This window comes from Primulina tabacum, chromosome 17 (assembly GCF_025594145.1).
Source record: "Primulina tabacum isolate GXHZ01 chromosome 17, ASM2559414v2, whole genome shotgun sequence".
Lineage (NCBI taxonomy): Eukaryota > Viridiplantae > Streptophyta > Magnoliopsida > Lamiales > Gesneriaceae > Primulina > Primulina tabacum.
In genome coordinates, this window is record NC_134566.1 from 27,367,065 (window position 1) to 27,385,573 (window position 18,509).

General features: G+C 33.8%; 2 protein-coding genes across 3 annotated transcripts; both read right to left on the bottom strand.

Moving 5' to 3' along the window:
* Window positions 1-7,123: 7,123 nt before the first annotated feature.
* LOC142531331 (uncharacterized) lies at window positions 7,124-8,807 on the bottom strand. Of its 2 annotated transcripts, XM_075637431.1 has the most exons (3): window positions 8,113-8,807; window positions 7,915-8,033; window positions 7,124-7,811 (listed from the first exon to the last, which is right to left on the bottom strand). In XM_075637431.1, exons 1-2 carry the CDS (start codon window positions 8,766-8,768, stop codon window positions 7,955-7,957), a joined length of 735 nt encoding a protein of 244 aa, XP_075493546.1. In that variant the 5' UTR covers window positions 8,769-8,807; the 3' UTR covers window positions 7,124-7,811; window positions 7,915-7,954. The 2 variants fall into 2 exon arrangements, with proteins under 2 accessions (XP_075493546.1, XP_075493545.1); XM_075637430.1 differs by having other exon boundaries at window positions 7,124-8,033.
* Window positions 8,808-9,912, bottom strand: LOC142530633 (uncharacterized). Its single transcript, XM_075636457.1, has 2 exons — window positions 9,021-9,912; window positions 8,808-8,923 (listed from the first exon to the last, which is right to left on the bottom strand). The coding sequence occupies exons 1-2, from the start codon at window positions 9,910-9,912 to the stop codon at window positions 8,808-8,810; spliced, it is 1,008 nt and encodes a 335-aa protein (XP_075492572.1).
* Window positions 9,913-18,509: the final 8,597 nt, after the last annotated feature.

Consider the following 18,509-nt stretch of genomic DNA (forward strand, 5'->3'; position numbering starts at 1 on the left):
CAAATATTGTTTTGATATATATAAAGAAATACTAAAATCGCGTCTTTCAAATACTTCTTGTAGAATTAGTTTGACGACTGATATTTGGACTAATTTGAAATATGAATTTTATCTTATTATTATATTTCATTGGATTGATGAAACTTGGATATGCAAAAAAAAAAAAAAAGAATTTTACTGCTAGATCATTTAGAATCGTCACACAATGCATACACTATAGTTTGATATATTTTAAATATTGTTAAGATTTATTTCATACAAAGTAAAATAATGTCGATCAAATTAGATAATGCATGTGCCAATACTCTTGTGATTAAAATTTTTAAAGATTCACTAAAATCAATTTTATAGTAATTTTCTTAATGTTAGTTATGCATATCATATTATCAACTTATGTGTTAAATGTGCATGTGATGTACATATGTCTACTGTAACATAAAAATTAAAAGTATGTGAGAAATTATTACATGAAAGAAGAAATGAACGTGATTGGGAATCACTAGTAGAGTCAAACCAGATTAAATTTAAAAAAATTCATCTTCCTATTGAAACTATATGCAATTATTTATATCACTTGTTTCATACTTTGTTATATTTTTTGTTACATTTTCAAGATTTAGTTACTACATATTATAATAATATTGCGGTAGAGTCTTTAATGTTGACTGACGGTTATTGAAATATTTTGAGTATATGTGTTTCTTTGTAATAAATTTTTAAAGAAGCGACATAGAAATTTATGTCATTAACTACCCTACTTCAATCATGTTTATACCATTGTTTTTCAATATATTTTTATAAATTTATTGAATATCGTGATGATTCTGTTATGCGTGATTTTGTTTCAAACATTAAAAAAAATTTAAAATATCGAAAGAATATCCAATTGTGCCCGGTTTAATAACATTATTTGATCCTAGTCAAAGTCAAGGTAGGTTAGACATTTTTTTTAATATTATACTAAATTTCTTCGGAAGAATAATGACGATCAAAATAAATCAATCGTGCATTCTCTCCAAGAATTGTTTGATTTGTATGCTACTGAATAATGTAAATCAAGTGCGCAGCCAAAGGAAAGGCCTACAGATAAAAGCAACAGTGGAGTACTCAACTTCTTTCAAAGTTTGAAACGACAAAAGTTCAAAGAAAAATTGGTGAAAACAACAAATTATAATGAGATCCAAATTTATTTAAGACAATGTTTGAGACTATAGAGAATTCCGATGTTCTTGATTGGTGGAAAAGTAATTTCCCAACTTTATCCAATGTTAATAGCAATTGCAAGAGATGCCCTACCCATTCAAAATTCAAGTGTTGCTTCCGAATTAGTATTTTCCATATGTGGAAGAATCATTGGCAAACAAAGAAATAATTTAAAGTAAAAAACACTTAGCATGCTAACGTACATAGAAGATTGGTTTGCAGCCGAAAAAATAATATGACCGCTGGAGCGATCGACGAATTTCAATGCTCAAGTTTTGACAAAAATCTGGAGTATTCAAAATATATTTTAATAAATCGTGATGAATTTTAGATGTTCAATTGTAAAATCAATGTTTAATTATTTTATTTTTATGATTAGTTGGTAATGTTTCAACTTAAAAAACTAAATAAAAAAATGTCTATTAATTAAAGTGATTTTATATTAAAAAAATAATATAATCGGACCTGAAACCCAGAACTGGTTCGATACGGATCGGGACTGGTCGGTCTATAAAGCATGAAACAGGTCTAAGGTTCAGATTGGTTCCAAAGTTTTACCTTGGCATCTGAACCGGATTGGAACCGGTTTCGAACTGGTTCTGCCCGGTTCCCGTACCACTCGATCCGAAACCGAAACCGAAACCGATAACCGATAAGCATGCCTACATAGTGAACAAGTAAAACACAACGAACTTCAATAAAAATTTAAACAATTAAAGTATCACAATACTCTAATTTCAGAAAAGAGATATTCATTTTAAGTACTTATTGTTAAACAATCGTTCTCCATTTCCAAAAGACATTATATTTGATGAATTACGGGTCACCTAATTTTGTAGAACATCCAATTTAAACACTCTTCAAATTCAAGGTTAAATCTCATCAAAGCACATCTCAATGATTTTAACAAAGTTATAATTGATAAAAAAAATATAGATGTTAGTATCGAGGACGAAAACCAAGACATTATTCTACTATGCTCACCAAATTCCTATGGGAACTTCATCGATACTATGATGTATGGACGTGAAACTCTTGCTCTGGAAGAGGTCAAAATAGCTTTAAATTCAAATGAGTTGAAGAAAAGAGTATCAGAGAATAAAAATGATGGATTACAAAAAGTTTGTTCGCAAGAGGCATGATGAAAAATACAAATCAAGCACGTGGAAAGAGGTAGTCCAGGTCTAAATCTAAACTCGGTCCTGAAAAATTCAAATGCTACCAATGCAACAAAGAACATCATATAAGAGAATTTCCAGTCTGCAGAGTGCAAATGCACTGGAAAGGACATGACTTATGATTTTGGAAATACAACAATTGTAAATGACAATGCAGATGTTCTTATGGTTTAGAACATGACTCAAGCAAGGATCCTTGATTCGGGTTGCTCATACCATATATGTCTGCGAAAGGATTTATTTGAAAATTATCAAACTTTTGATGGTGACAAGGTCTTTTTACGGTGACAATAAAGCTTGTAAAGTTGTTGGTAAGGGCACAATAAGGATAAAAATGTTCGACAAAATTGTGAAAACTTAGACAAATGTCCGAAATGTTCCAGAGTTGAAGAAGAACCTGATATCCTTGGGTATGCTCGATCATATTGGGCATACTTTCAAAGAAGATAGCAGGGTCATAAAAGTTTGAAGAGGTACCCTAACTTTTATGATAGGCAAGAAAGCTAATGGAATCTATATACTAGAGGGAAGCACGGTTACTAGATTTGTTGTTGCTTCATCAATATTTGATTATGATATCACCAAATTATGGCATATGCGTCTTGGGCATATTAATGAAAAATGTTGGGCATAACTGAGTAAGCAAGGAATGCTTTGTGACCAGAAAACCGGAAGATTAGACTTTTGTGAACACTGTATATTTGGAAAACAGTGTTGAGTGAAGTTTTACGTTGGACGAAGGGTACTTTAGATTACATCATCTCTGATCTATGGAGTCTTTCTCGAGTTCATTTTATTAATAGTGGCAGATATATATTAACCTTCATTGATGATTACTCAAGGAATGCTTGGATATTTATCTTGAAGCATAAAGATTAAGTCTTTGTCAAATTCAAACAATGGAAAGCAATGGTCGAAAAACAGACTGAAAGATGAATAAAATGCCTGAGAACTAACAATTGTTTGGAATTATGTGAAGTAAAATTAATAATTATGCAAGGATCATGGGATCATGAGACACCATACTGTGAACAGAACTCTGATAGAAATAACATGATGCATGCTCTCATACACTGGTTTAACAAAAGAGTTCTGGGCTGAAGCAGTTAATAAAAATTGCTACCTAGTATATATATGTTCATCTTTAGCAATAAATTTTAAGACTTCTCATGAGATGTGGTGTAACGATCATGGGCCATTAGGTTGAACCAACATGCACATCGGCCCATACCCATGCGCCACTACTGATCATGGGTCGTTAGGATGGTCCAGCATGGACTCATAGAATATCTCACTCCTGAAAAGTGGTTTCTTTTGCCTTCCTCAACACTTGAACCCAGAACCTCCAAGCTTAAGTACCTAGATTCTTGAAGTGTTGGTACCAATTGAGATTCTTGCTTATATTATTTTGTCCAAATTTCATCACCTCAAAGTTCAACATTTATTATTATCCAACACCTATACATTTGGAGAAAATTTCATATGCAAGAAATACATTAAAGTTCAACATTTATTATTATTCAACACCTATACAATATTTTATTATAATTAAAACAATATTTTGCATGGGAATGTAAAATTATAATTTGAAATTATTTTTTTCGCATACTAAATATTAAAATTATGAAATAAAAGCCTTTTTCTCATCATGCACCATCATTTTTGTGATTCTACTATATATGGGCATCCATCTTTGATCTTACCGAATGTTTCCTTTTCTTTAGTAATCTCTCCACTATGATAGCTCGTACAGTATTTTTCATCCAGAAAAAAGGTGCACGGTAATTAATAGAAAATTATTTATTGTCAGTTGCTATTCAACGTTGATTTTAATTAACAGAAAATATATATAAGATTTAAAAGAATATACAGAGAGACACACACACATGTATGTTTTCAAGATCAAGATTTTGAAGAAGACTATGGTTTCATGCCTTATATGTTTTAGACATAGAAAAAATGGTATCTCATTTATTCTTTTAAAAAAATTAATATTCATGAAGAATGGAAATTTAACCTTCAAATTACAGAACTAGCCTATTTTGATAACACAAAAAATCTTATGAGACAGTCTTATTAGTCAATTTTGTGAGACATGTCTTGTATTTGGGTCACTTGTAAAAAATTATTACTTTTTATGTCGAATCATTAGTTTTAATTATAAATATGGTTATTATTGACATGTCTCACGAATAAAAATCCGTGAGATCGTCTTGAAAGAGACCTACTATTTTGATAATGTTGAGGCAACCATCTCGAACAGAAAGAAACAATATAGTTCAAACAATGATTTAATAAATAAACTACCCTTCATTTTCTTAACAACTTAGAACAAGAAGAAACCTGTGATAGCAGCATAGACAGTCAAGGTGGTGGCATCACCCTTGGGTGTATATATATATATATATATATGTGTGTGTGTGTGTGTGATGCTCGGGTAGATTGGGTGAGTTAGTGGGCAATCTACCGAGCAAATAAGTGTAATTTCCCTATGAAGATTTTTGACCTGATGGGGGTAAGAATGGTGACCTGGCCTGGCCTCATGGGATGAACCTAGTTGACCTGGCCTAGTCTTATGAGATGAGCTTGGGTGGTCTGGCATGACCTGATGGGATGAGCCCGAGTGGCCAAGTCTGGCATGTGAGTACTCTTGACCAGATAGGATGAGCTCGGGTCAATGGATCTGCAAACGCTCAACAAGAAAATGTCAGTGGGACACTGGAAGGGTTTGCGGCGTGGGCACTCTGACGCTCAAGTCAGTACATGGTTCACTAAGTAGAGAAAAAAATTATTGAATTTAGTAGAATGCAATATCTCATCCTCCTAACGAATGAACAAACCTGGGTATTTATAGAAAATAAGATGACCTTGATTATTATGCCTGAACATTGTTCGTGATTAGACATGTAACGTCTCAAAAATTTGAAGGTCCACGTGAACCACGTGCATGCAAGTTATTAAATTTCTTTGGTATTTTATTAAATTGATTTAAAGCCTAAAATACATGTTTATTTCATTAATTTATGTTTAATTATTTTTATGCATTTTATGCGTAATTCATGCATGATGGAATTTAATTCATGAAATTTTAAAAGTTCGTGCATTACGGTTTATTGATGCTTTTCACGCTCGATCGAAGAACGGAGACCGGAGAATTTTCAGGAAAATTATTTTGAATGCACGATTTATTTTTATAAATTAATTTAAAATGTTTTTAAGCGTATTTTTCAAAAATGAGAATTTTTGGGTATTTTTACCTGTAGTATTTTAATTGTTAACGGTACGTGAATTTTATCGAATCGGAGGACTTTTTAATGGTTCGGCTATTATTTTCAAACTCTTTCCAACACAAAATATTTTTCGGGAGTGTGTTTGAGTTTAACAAGCCAACTTTAAAGCTCATCGGGCGTAAAGATTCTTTTAAACCACTAATTGTCAAGGTTATAGCCCATTAATCTTTTTAATTATCAAACCATTAAAACCTAATCAACCCTTGACCTCCCGTAACCCCCTCCCCCACAGCCGATACTTATCCCTCCCCTTCAGAATTCCCAACCTCGGTTTCAGAGCTTAGCAGTTGAGGAATTCGGTGAGCACTTGTTTTGCAAAGAAAGACTCCTTCGGCTCTCTCACTTCATCCTTGTTCTTCCACTCATCAGGAATGCCTTACACCATTGTTTTTGCATCACACTTGTATTTGTGCCTTAAAGCGTGTAGGATTCTCGATCCAATCGGCTATACGAAGGATTTACTGTTTTTGTTCATAACATGCACTCTTTTAAATGTCACTTACGTGTTTCTGAAATAAAGTGCAAGGGGCTGCGGCTTAGGACTCTCCTGAGTGAGATGGTGGTGTTGTGATGAAGTCTTGGAAGGAAAATGGTTCGGCGTTGCTGTAGGGGAGAGATTGTGAGTTTGGGGCTTGGGTTGGTTCGAAGGTTGTAGGGCAAGGGCTGCGGCTGTGCATGGGCTCTAACCCAGCCATGTCTCAGCCTTTGTTATGTCTGGTAGGATACTAGGAGTGGACCATAGGCACTTGGACGAGGGAGAAGTTCGGATCTTGGAGATGTAGCTTGATAGGGAGAAGGGCGATAGTTGCTCGGGTTTTTACGTAAGATTTCGTACAGCAGCATTCCGCTTTGAGTTGGCTTAGTTTAGGAGGTCCCTTATGGTCTTAATAATGAGATTTAAAGGTTGGACAGGTGATAGGTTTAGAGGGGACCGAAAGGCTATGGGTTGGGGGTAAGGTGAATGTAGGAAAGGGGTGGCCGAGAGTTGTTATTTCCTGGAAGTTTCAGCCGTGAGTTTAGGGGCTTGGTTACATTGGTCTAGGACTTATAAGTGTTTGTAAGATATGGTAAAAGTTGGGAAAAATTTGGTTGAGTTTCGAGGTGATTCGGGTTAAAACCGGGACTCCGATCCAAGTTTTAAAAAAAATCAGTTAAGTTTGAGTTTGGACTCGAGTTTACATCTAGGAACACTTTTAAAAATGTTTTGGAATATTTTAAGGAGTTTGGTAAGCTTTGGGTCAATTTTAGAAGTTCATGGGTGAAATGATAATTTTTGGGTTTCCAGGGGTAAAATGGTCATTTTGCACAGATTTTGGTCCTGGCAGCGCCCTGAGCACAAATATATGATATTTTAAATGTTCATGCATCATTTTCACGATCTTTACGCAATTATGATAAATACGTTGCATGCCATAGTTGTCAATCGCGCGTATCGCCCTGTAGCTCAGAGGTTGCCTGTGGCTATAGTGCATAGCGAAGCGCGTAGCGAGGGCTATTTGAAAGTAAAGCGCCACAAACATATAAATATATAATATATAGCATATACTAATATCAATTCAATCTTTCATTGTTAAATAACAAATATATAAGTTCAAACTTCAAAGCATATAAAACCTCAATTCTAAAACTAGAAAAACATAATTGAAAATTCATCTTCATCTTCTTCATCAAGATCGAGACCATCTTCTTCATTTGAAATTGCATAACGTTCAGCGTCATTCTCTTCTTCACTTTCTTCATCAAAGTCAAATTCATCATCATCTATAAAATTAAGTGTGGAAGATGTTTCTATTGGCCTTTTCCCTCTAGACTTAGATGTGGCCGCCTTCGAGCTTCCTGTAGATGTAGGGGTCGCCTTTGAGGCCTCTTTGGATTTCCTCAATGTATAAGAAGCTTCATCTACTCCAACAACATCTGCAACATCTTGCCAAGTCAAATCATCACCATCATGAACAAAGTTAGACTCTTCATCCTCCAGTCTCCCTAGCAGCCATTCATTGTCATCATCCACTTCAGTCAATATGATAGGATCGATGGTATCACGACTATCGTATCTACGCCTCAGAGCTCTTTTGTATTTGATGAACACCAAATCATTTAGGCGTTTTTGCTCCAATCTATTCCTTTTCTTGGAATGAAGCTGCATTTATTTATATATGTTTATCAAGGCACGTGGCACGAGAACAAATTCTTAAAACTTCACAGTAATAGAAAATAAAAATTGTAATATTATAAAAACTTACATATTCAAACACGCTCCAATTGCGCTCGCAACCAGAGGAGCTACAAGTGAGACTGAGTATCTTTTGGGCAAGTTTTTGCAACTTTGGTGTCGAAGCTCCATATGAGTTTCACCATGCAGCTAGTTAATAACAACAGTTATATTAATATTTCTCATTGAATTTATTTCAAAAAAATAAGGAAATACTTGATTTTCATACCTGGTGATACAACCTCTCTCATTTCGATTGCAACTTCCTTCCCAAAAATACCTTCGGCTTGTTTGTATTTTAACAACTCTGTATGTATTTTTCTCTCCCGTCTCAGCATCAAAAGTCAACCTACTGATTGCATTGTACAACCCCGTAACTACTTCCTCATCTTGTTCTATCTCAGAATTTGAGTAAAAGAACTGAGGGTTCAAGAAATAACCCGCTGCATGCAAATCTTGATGGAGTTGCAACTGCCACCTATTGTCGATTATCTCAAAAACCTCTTTGTACCTATCTTCGTTATTACCAAAGGCTTTTGCTATTTTCTCCTTAGCCCTATCCATTGCCTCGTATATATAACCCATGGCAGGCTTCTTCTCCCCATCCACCAACCGAAGTACCTCTAATAATGGGCCACCAACTTTCATAGCAAAAATGATAGAATTCCGAAACGAAGGCATCAAAATAATTTTCTGTGCTTGCTTATCAGTCTGTTCCTTCACAAATTTGCTTTTACTCCAATTTTCTGAAGTAAACATCTTTCTCAAATGTTGCTTATGCTGCTGAAAGCTTCTCATAGTCAAGAAAGCGGTGGCAAAACGAGTTTTAGCCGGCCTGATTAGGTCTCTTTGGCCGGTGAACTCTCTCATCATGTTCAACAACATAGTTCGGTTGTAAATATATCCGTTAACATTAATCGCTCGCTAAAGTGCCCTCTTCAAATCTGGCATTTTGAATATGTCCTCAAACATCAAATCCAAACAATGTGCTGCACACGGGGCCCAATACAAGTTTGGATATTTATCCATCAACTTCTTTCCTGTAAAGAACAAGAGAATAAAATGATAGTTAATGAAAATGAAACTAATCAACGAAAGTTAAAAGTAGTTGTAACTTAGTATATTAGATTTTCTAACCCGCATAAACATTATTTGATGTACTGTCGGTGACCACTTGAACAATATTATTCACCCCAACTTTTTGCACAAACTTGTCAAGCAACTCAAACATCTTCTCACCCGTGTGAGAGTAGCTAGATGCATCAATTGATTCAATAAACATGCTACCTTCTGGGGTATTCACCAAGAAATTGATTAGTGATCTCCCTTTTCTATCTCTCCACCCATCAGCCATCAATGTACAACCATTCTTCGCCATCTCCTCTTCATTTTGTTTCAAAATCAGCTTTGTATGGTTGATCTCCTCCTTTAAAAGTGGTTCTCTCACCTCATGGTAACTAGGTGGTTTCATCCCAGGATCATATTGTCCAATAGCTTTGATCATTGGCTTGAAGCTGTCATATTTGACCGCATTGAATGCGATCACAGCATCATACATCCACCTTGCAAATTTTTGAACTGCATCAGACCTCAACTTTTTCTGAACTTCATTAAATTGGGGTGCTTTACCACCTTGATTCTTTGCGTCTAGCTTAAAGAAAGCATTTATAGGACCCAATGACCGTGGTTTTTTGGGCATTAACATTGACGTGTTTCCCGAGGAAGAAATAGATGCCGACCGCTTTCCACGAGAGGATGGATCCCCGTGTGGATCAATATCATCTCCTTGCTCTTCTATATCAAAAACATCATCAAAGTGAGGCATGGAATCCATGACAGTTTTTTGGGCTAACTTTTCTTTAAAGTGTTCTTTCATTTCTTGCTTAACACATGCAGGGGCTTTTGGACAAAGTTTTGTATTTTTAAATCCTCCCGCAAGATGTTGTTTGAGCCTTGTTATCCGACCTTTTGCAACTTTTTGGCAAAATTTGCATAATATTCCATCAGAAATCTTGTCTGGATTAACCATCCTCCCATAGTTCCATCCAATATCTTTTTTTCTCAATTCTTCTTGTAGGTTTTCATCTTATAAACTCTGAAATTAAGAAAAAAAATTGATTATACATTGAGGAAATCCAATAAGCAAATAGCAGTAAGCTAGTAGCTAATATTCCAGAAATAAAAGTAACTAATATTATAGAATCAATATTCCAGAAATAACAGTAGCTAATATTCCTAAGCAAATGACAATAAGTACAAAGGCAGTAACTAATATTCCAATAATCAAATGACAGTAACTAATATTATAGAATCAACATATAAGCAAATAGAATTAATATGTTATAGAGATTGTTCTTCTCAACAAGGTGTCCAAAAAAATAAAAAATCAGAAGGAAAAAAAAGAGCAGAATATTACCAAGTGCAGCGATGCAAAGCAGTGTCCAGAAGTCCGGCAGTCGGCGGTCGGCGGCCAGATGTCCGGCGGTCGGCGGTGCAAGGAAATCTTTCTTGGGCATGTTGTTGATGCTTGGAGAAGAGTTGATGCTTGAAAAGAGATGTGATGTATAAACTAACTGTAGGGTTGTGCAGAATGGGCCTAAATATTTGAGCAACATGGGCCTAAAATTGGCTTTATAAAATGGGCCGAAAATTGGGTGGAAAAACTGGCCTGATCTTTCTTCGTTTTCTTCAACATAGCGCGCTATTTCATCGCTACAGTAATACCAAACCAGCGAGGAAAGCGACGATAGCGCTAGCTATTTGAAAGTGGCTTGCGCGTAGCACCCTGTAGCGACCGGGCAGCGCTACGCCTCGCTACACGCGATAGCGAGCGCTACAAGCGCTATTGACAACTGTGTTGCATGTTTAGGTTTAAAGGAAAAGTTACGAATATGCATGTTTTTATTAAGTGATGAAAATGATGATATTTTTGAAGGATGGAATTGGTTGTGACTGACGATGTATATGTATACGATGACATGGGATATGATGAGCTGAGGCCCGAGCTCAGTGGACGGGTAATGCTGTCGCTGATGTCCCCCACTGCCGGGTACCACGGTTTTTATAGATGGATCCATCGAATAGAGCTGATAAGAAAGTCACAACTAATGAACTGAATTCAATTAAAAGAAAATGTTTAAGTTTATGATGACACGATGAGATGTTTTGACACGTATATGATGATATGAGATGACATGATATGAGATGACATGATTTGACACGACATGATTTTATACGACACGTTTATGTTATATTTTTAAGTCCATGAAAGATATGTTGAGTATGATATTTTTCACTGTTGTGTGCCTGTATATGTACTTTTTATTTCTGGTACAGGTGTGCTGGGTCTTTAGACTCATTAGGCGTGTGTGATGAAGGTGAGCTTCATGATGAAGAGACTGGAGGTGCCGAACTCTGAGTGGGCAGACCTGGTGCGGTGACACGACCCGAGGACCATATGTTTTCCGTATTATGATTTATGAAATTGAGAGGAGATGAACATTTTCTTACGATGATGATTTTATGATTTTATTCGTTTATGTTTACGTATGATTTTGAATGAGTTTGATTATTTTAAACTGCAATATTTTTACGGTAAGATAATTACGATTATTTTAAATATTATTTCGAAAATGTGAGGTTTAAAAAAAATTATTTCCGCATTTTAAACGAGCAGACGTTTCAAGACATTTGTCCATGCCCTGTCCTCTGACAACTGCCCATGCCCTATCTTCTTACAACTGCTCTGTCCTTTGTGAAAAGGCATGACGACCATACTGTTTTGGTCTTGTCATCGGCACTAATTTTCATGCTAATAATTTTGAGAAATGGTTACCCATATTGATGGGCCCATCTCCTTGCGATCTGCCCAAGTGGGAAGGAACCTAATCTGGAAAGATCTTTGCTGGTGAATTGGGAGGGGGCGGCCAAAATTTTATGGAATAGGTTTAGGGTTTTAATTGTAGAGTTTAAGTTGTAAGTGCTAATGGGTAAGGGTGTCAATTCAGGTGGGTTTAGTCGGGTTAAGCAATAGTAAATACTATTCAAAATTGCTCAACACAAACCCGAACCCGAATCAACCCGATCAATAACACCAACCCGTTTTTGAATTTTTTTTAAAGAAATTAAATAAAATTTTTAAAAAATATTTTAATTTAAACACATAATAACAGAATCTCTGTGGGGCCCTAACTCCTAATTGTTATTACAATATAATCTGATTAGAGTTAATTAATTTCAGCGGAAAACGAGTTTAAATTTTCTTTACAATGAGCCCTAAAACATGTCAACTGTAATTATAATACTAAAAATAGTATATAATATCGTCTCGTCTCAACATGTCACGATATAAAACAAGCCCACACGTAATCCAAAACAACTACATACAAACAAACTCATATCCTCCGGACATGCCCCGGTATATAGATACATATACATATACTGGGAAAGACCACTAAACCTCAGCTCAAACTATGACTCCCTCCAGAAGTACCCTCTCCGGTCTCCTGATATCCTGGAATACCTGTCATTGTCCACACGCAAAGACAACAACATCCCCATATGGGGTGAGCAAAGCTCAGTCTGTAACAACCACAATATATACCACAAATATCTAAACAATGATATATGATATGCAATGCATGTATGTCGTGGAGGTATCAGGTCAAATGCTCATCCACTGAGCACATGTCAGAATCAATCGAATCGTTATCAAATCAATGCTCGAGCTGGCACACCGGTCAAAGCATCATCAAATCCCTAAATCTCAATCAATCATCGGGGTCACAAATGACTATGCATTAAGGGTCATATAATACCAAACATAACATCGTGTTCACAAACCCCAGAATCAATTCATATCATATCAGGGTATCCAAGGAATATAGCTCAACGTGCATGTCCTGTATGCCACATAAACTCAACAAATAAGGCATATAGACATGTATTCTAAATTCAATCATTCAAACATATATCATATAATACAGATACATGTCGTATGTTACTCGATCGCAACATACCTCAATTCTTCGTTTCCAATTGATGTAGCTTGAAGATTTCAGTATAGAAACTCTATTACATCAATAACATATTCACTTCAATCAATAACATCATTCAAAATCAACAATATAAGTTTCAAATATCTTTGAAACTTTGAAATTTCATATCAAATTGAAATCATAACATAATTCAATTACGACTTCAAAACATAGTTTCTTGTCGGTTATTCTACCGCATATATAATCAGAATTAATAAATCTTCAATCTCAATCCAACGATTAAAATTCTCTAATTATAATAAACTAAGAATAATTCAGAATAACATCACTATATCATCTCTTCTTTGTTAAAACCATACACTATTCAACCATCTTCAATTTCTGTATGATTTAACAATTTATCGAATTTATTACAAAAATCGATGAATTTCAAACGTCGCCAAAAATATAAAATTTATACCTCAAATCGAAGACATCGTGTCAACGATCCCAGAACTGAAGTCGGTTCATCGATTGGATAAACCGATAAGTCGCAAGACCGAAAAGAAAAATCGAAAACCCTCAAGTTAATTTTTTTAAATATTATATTATATTATATTAATAAAATAATATAATATATACTATTTAACACTTTAATACCGGTATATCCCTTTGGACCAGTGAAACGATCAAATTTTCCAAAATTCAAAACATGAAAGTTTTAGCACTACATATGAGCTTTCCAACGAAATTGGTATCATTTCATTTGGACTAATACTTATACAATTATGCTAAAAACCATAACATGTATCAATAATTACTATTTTGCCCTTAAAATTAATTCATTATTTTTCAACTTATTTACAAAATACTATCAAAATAAATTGAATATTTTTCAACTTATTTACAAAAATGTAATCAAAACTATTTTAAAAGTTATTGAACTATTGTTTATTCTCGGGGTCTCACAATCTCCCTCATATATATGATTTAAATTTGAAAGTCTAATTGTAGAAAAATAAAATATATTTACTATATCAAATAAACAATTGTGTAAAAAAAATTGTTCAAAATAAATTTTAAATTATGAAATTTATTATATAAATATATAAAAAATATTTTTTTAGATATACAATATATAAAATGTAGACAATATTTATCAATTATATTTTTTAAAAAAAATTAAAATTTTCAAGTCAACACGGGTTGACCCGAATCCAACCCAACCCGATCATTTTTTCGGGTCAGCTATCGGATCCAATCCAATCTGACCCGAACCGAAAACATCAAGCCCAAATCTAATTTTTTCGGGTTGAATTGTGTCGGGTTGGTGGGTCGTATCTGATTTTGACACTCTTACTAATGAGCTTCTAATTAAAAATAAAGAGACTAAAAGATTTTAGGCCCAATAAGCAATAAAATAATCACATTAAGCCCAATAACGCTGCCGAAAAATATTTTGTTTAGGTATATTTTTGAAAATATTGTCTGAACTCTGAAAAAGTCCTCTGACTTGCTAAATTTTGCATACCGGTTTAAATATGACACGATGAGTAAATAACCTACAAAAACTTATTTTCGAAAATCACGCTTATTTACATCATATATTAAATAATTAAAAATAATTATTTAATAAAAATATTTTTCCTTAATTATTCACGGTCTCTGTTCTTCGTTCGAGCGTGAAAATACTACTAAAAACCTTTATGCATGAAACTTTAATAAACCAATAATTAAAACCACATATTCATGTCTCAATCATGCATTTAATTCATTAAAAATAAATTAATTAAAATAGATAAGAAATTTGATAATTTGCATGCATGTGATTCACGTGAACCTTCAAATATTTGAGACATTACATTTTCCTTCCCCCTTTTTATTTCCTTATTGTGATATGCGAACAACTAACTTCACCACCTAAAACATTTATAGTATATGTATATAAAGATTTTAAAAAAATTACGATAATATTAAATTGTAGCAAAATTGACAAAATCATTCCATAAATAGATCTGTTTTGGGTAGACTTGTCAAATTGGGTCAGGTCCGTCAGGCTGGATCGCCCCGCTTTAAAAATTGAGCGAGTTGGGTTGATAAAATAGCAGTCCGTTTGGAGGCAGGCCAAATAGGCTGAGCCCATTTGGGTTGCGGACCAAGACGGGTCGGGCCTAAATGGGGGTGGCTGGCCCGCTAAATTAGGATAAAATTTTATATTTTTAAGTTTTAATATTAAAATTCTGCTATTTATATGCTAGTTTTTTTATCAATTTAAACCAGGTTTAGAAATTATTTATATGCTAGTTAAGTACCAGTCATGTTCCCTTTATATACACATGCATCCGTACTCTATTCCAGATTTTTTTTAAGAATTAAGTTATTTAAATATGTTTATAATCAATCATATTGCTTAATTTATTAGTTTCATGTGTATCTATGCATCTTTTCACACGATTTATTTTCTATAATAAAAATAAAATAATAACTAAATCAATATGATATATTTTTCAAGTAATTTTTTGCAAATTGCGATTGCACATTAATTTTTTAAAACATAAATAAGTTGTTTCATGAAATATAATTTAATTGTCATAATAATAATTATTATTATTAATTTAGATTTAAAAAATAATTTATTAAGATGTTTTGGATATTTCAACAAAACTTACGTGTTTCTTCTCATAAAAGATACTTCTTTTATATATTTTAAATGTAATGATATACTAAATAAGCGGGTTGGTCCGTCTAACCCGCGGCCCAAGGTGGGTTGGGCTGGGTTGGCCATTTAGAGGCGCCTCGCCAGCCCGTTTTGACATGTCTAGTTTTGGGATCTTGGTTATCGGATGTAACAAATTATTTCTTTACCATTAGTCATTTAGAGATTTTCTTAAATAGGCTTAACACAATTACTATAATCAATTTTAGTCTTCAGTTAAATTAATTTACCAAAACAATCTTTTTATCATATCAAATCACAAAGATATCCTCTATCTTTTAATTCCTATGTACCATCAATTTATTCATCTCAAACTCTTTATTTAATTATCTCATCAATTCCGTGTGTATAGAGGCGTCCGTGAAACACATCAATCCTATTTCTTTAAACAAGTATGAATTTCTTTTATCCACTTAATTTTTACTCAAAAAAATTGATTTTTTGTTGATATTATTGTGTGTAGGTATATGGGTTATGGAAAACTCATTCTGTTACCAATTCTGTTTATGTCAAATCATTAGAATATATTGTCTAGAATTGATTGCTCTAATTTTGATTTTTTAAATATTTGACTTGATTATTTTCATGATTTTTTTGATAATTTGTAGGTTTAATTTTTTTTAATCATGAATATTATGAAAGAATCGAGTTAGAAAAATTGGAATTCTTCAGTTTCTTTTTATGGGAAGAGTTTTTCCGAGGAGTGGTTATGAGTCGGTGGGATGGTGGCGGAGTGAGTGGCGACGGAAGAGGGGTGTGGCTGGATTTGTGTTTAGGGGTACCCGGCTGAGACTCCCACATAAATGGCACATCATTAAGTAACCAGGTAAATTTGATATGAGATATAAAAAAATCAAAATAAAAAAATTTGATTCATAATCTGTGGTCAAATGTGTGGTGAGTCATTACTATTGGCTCGGTATGACATTGACTTGTTACTCCAGATATATAAAATATGTATAGATTAAACATTGATAGAATGAAGTGATATTTATCAACAAAAAATAACATTGGAGTACGTGACGGGGGTGGATTTATTTTTTTTTCTTTTTTTTGAGGAGTATAAAAATGTGATTTATGTATAAAAATGTGATTTATTTATTTTTTTGAGGAGTATAAAGATGTGATTTATGTGTTATTGTATAATGTTTTCACAAAATTGTGCAGGTATGGATTCAGTCAAAAGACTCGTTATTTCTTATTTTGGAAAATTTACAAAAAATGCGACTGATAGTTGGGTTTGGAATGGAAAAGATACAAAGTCTTTGCTGCTAACAACTACAATTTCATCCACAGAGTTGTACTATAAGGTTCAAGATTTTCTGAATGTTAATTGTTTGACTCATATTATCATGATGCAATTTGTTGTCTCGGGTATGATACATGTTCCAATTTCTCCTGTTGAAATCTTATCTGATGATGATCTACAATGGTTTATTTCTATTCATGAACAAGTTTCTCTTGTATATCTCTTGAAGAAAGAACATCAATTGATTTAACTCCAGATGTTGAAACAATTATTGTTGGTAATCATTCTTCTCCTTGTGTTAATGATACATTACAAAATTCTGGAATTGAAAATGTTGTGCAATGTTTGGATGTTTAAGGAAGAGGGGCGTCAAATCGGATATTGATCAATTTGTTGTATTACAACAGAATTATGATGAATTAGAAGATGGAGATATTAACAGTGGCAGTGCAGACAATTATTTTACTGGTTATGTAATTGTTTCAGATGCCCACCAAAATGTCATTTCTGCTTCTGTACCGAATTCAAGAAAAGAAAAAGACATTGATGATTTATTTCATAATAGCAGTGAGAATGAAGCACACGTGTTTGTACCAATGGCAATGAATGAGAACATTGTTGGAACTTCATCAAGTCGCTCAAAAAAGTATAGAAGATCAGAGAAAGTGGGGTCATCTGAATCATTTGATGATGAATCTGATGTTCAAGTTGATTAGTTGTTTCGAAACAAAAGAGTTACAATCAAAGTTACACATGCTTGTCTTGAGGAAGAAATTTGAATTCAAAGTTAAAAATCTAACAAGTCTATCATTTCAGTTGTATGTGTTGATAGTAACTGCAAATGGAGTATGTGGGCAACAAAACTAGAAGATTCAGACTACTTTCAGGTTTGTAAATATACATTTAAGCATACATGTTCATTGGATTTCCGGCATAATGGACATAGGCAAGCAAGTAGTTGGGCAATCGGTCAGCACATCAAGTCGAGATTGCAAGATCTTAACCAATCGTATAAGCCATCTACCATAATTGGTGATATACGTAGAGAATTTGGTATAAACTTGAGTTATCGAAATGCATGGAAGGCCAAAGAGCGTGCACTTGAGCTTATTAGGGGGTCACCTGAAGACGGTTATGGCAATTTGGCATCATATTGTTACATCTTGGAGAAGAATAATCCTGGAACAACTACTTATATTCAAACAGATAAAGGTAACCATTTTTTGTACTTTTTCTTGTCTTTAGGACCAAGTATACGTGGATTCCATTCTTCCATGAGACCGGGTTATATGTGTGGATGGTACTTTTCTGAAATGTAAATACAAAGGGACATTGATAGTTGCAACATGTCAAGATGCCAATGGACAAATTTATCCAATTGCTTGGGGAATTGTGGATTCTGAGAATGATTCATCATGGTCGTGGTTTATGTCAAAATTGAAATAACAAATTGGTGACTCCAACCGATTGGTATTTTTATCCAATCGACACAAGAGTATTACTAAAGCAATCAGAGTGATATTTCCACCATCTCATCATGGCTATTGAATTTGGCACATGGAGCAGAATATTAAGGTAAAATTTCATACAAAGGTCTCATACTTTTGTTCAAATCTACAACAGAAGTTTACCGAATGTCTGAGTTTGAAAATTACATGACAGAAATATACACAAAGAATGAGAAA

Excerpts from the sequence above, each read along its gene's own strand:
- LOC142530633 (XM_075636457.1), bottom strand. The coding sequence starts at position 9,912 with ATGGTTAATCCAGACAAGATTTCTGATGGAATATTATGCAAATTTTGC. Across the intron at positions 8,924-9,020 it reads ATCAAATAATGTTTATGCGG|GAAAGAAGTTGATGGATAAA; the intron begins GTTAGAAAATCT and ends TGTTCTTTACAG.
- LOC142531331 (XM_075637431.1), bottom strand. The coding sequence starts at position 8,768 with ATGTTGTTGAACATGATGAGAGAGTTCACCGGCCAAAGAGACCTAATC. Across the intron at positions 8,034-8,112 it reads GAGAGAGGTTGTATCACCAG|CTGCATGGTGAAACTCATAT; the intron begins GTATGAAAATCA and ends GTTATTAACTAG.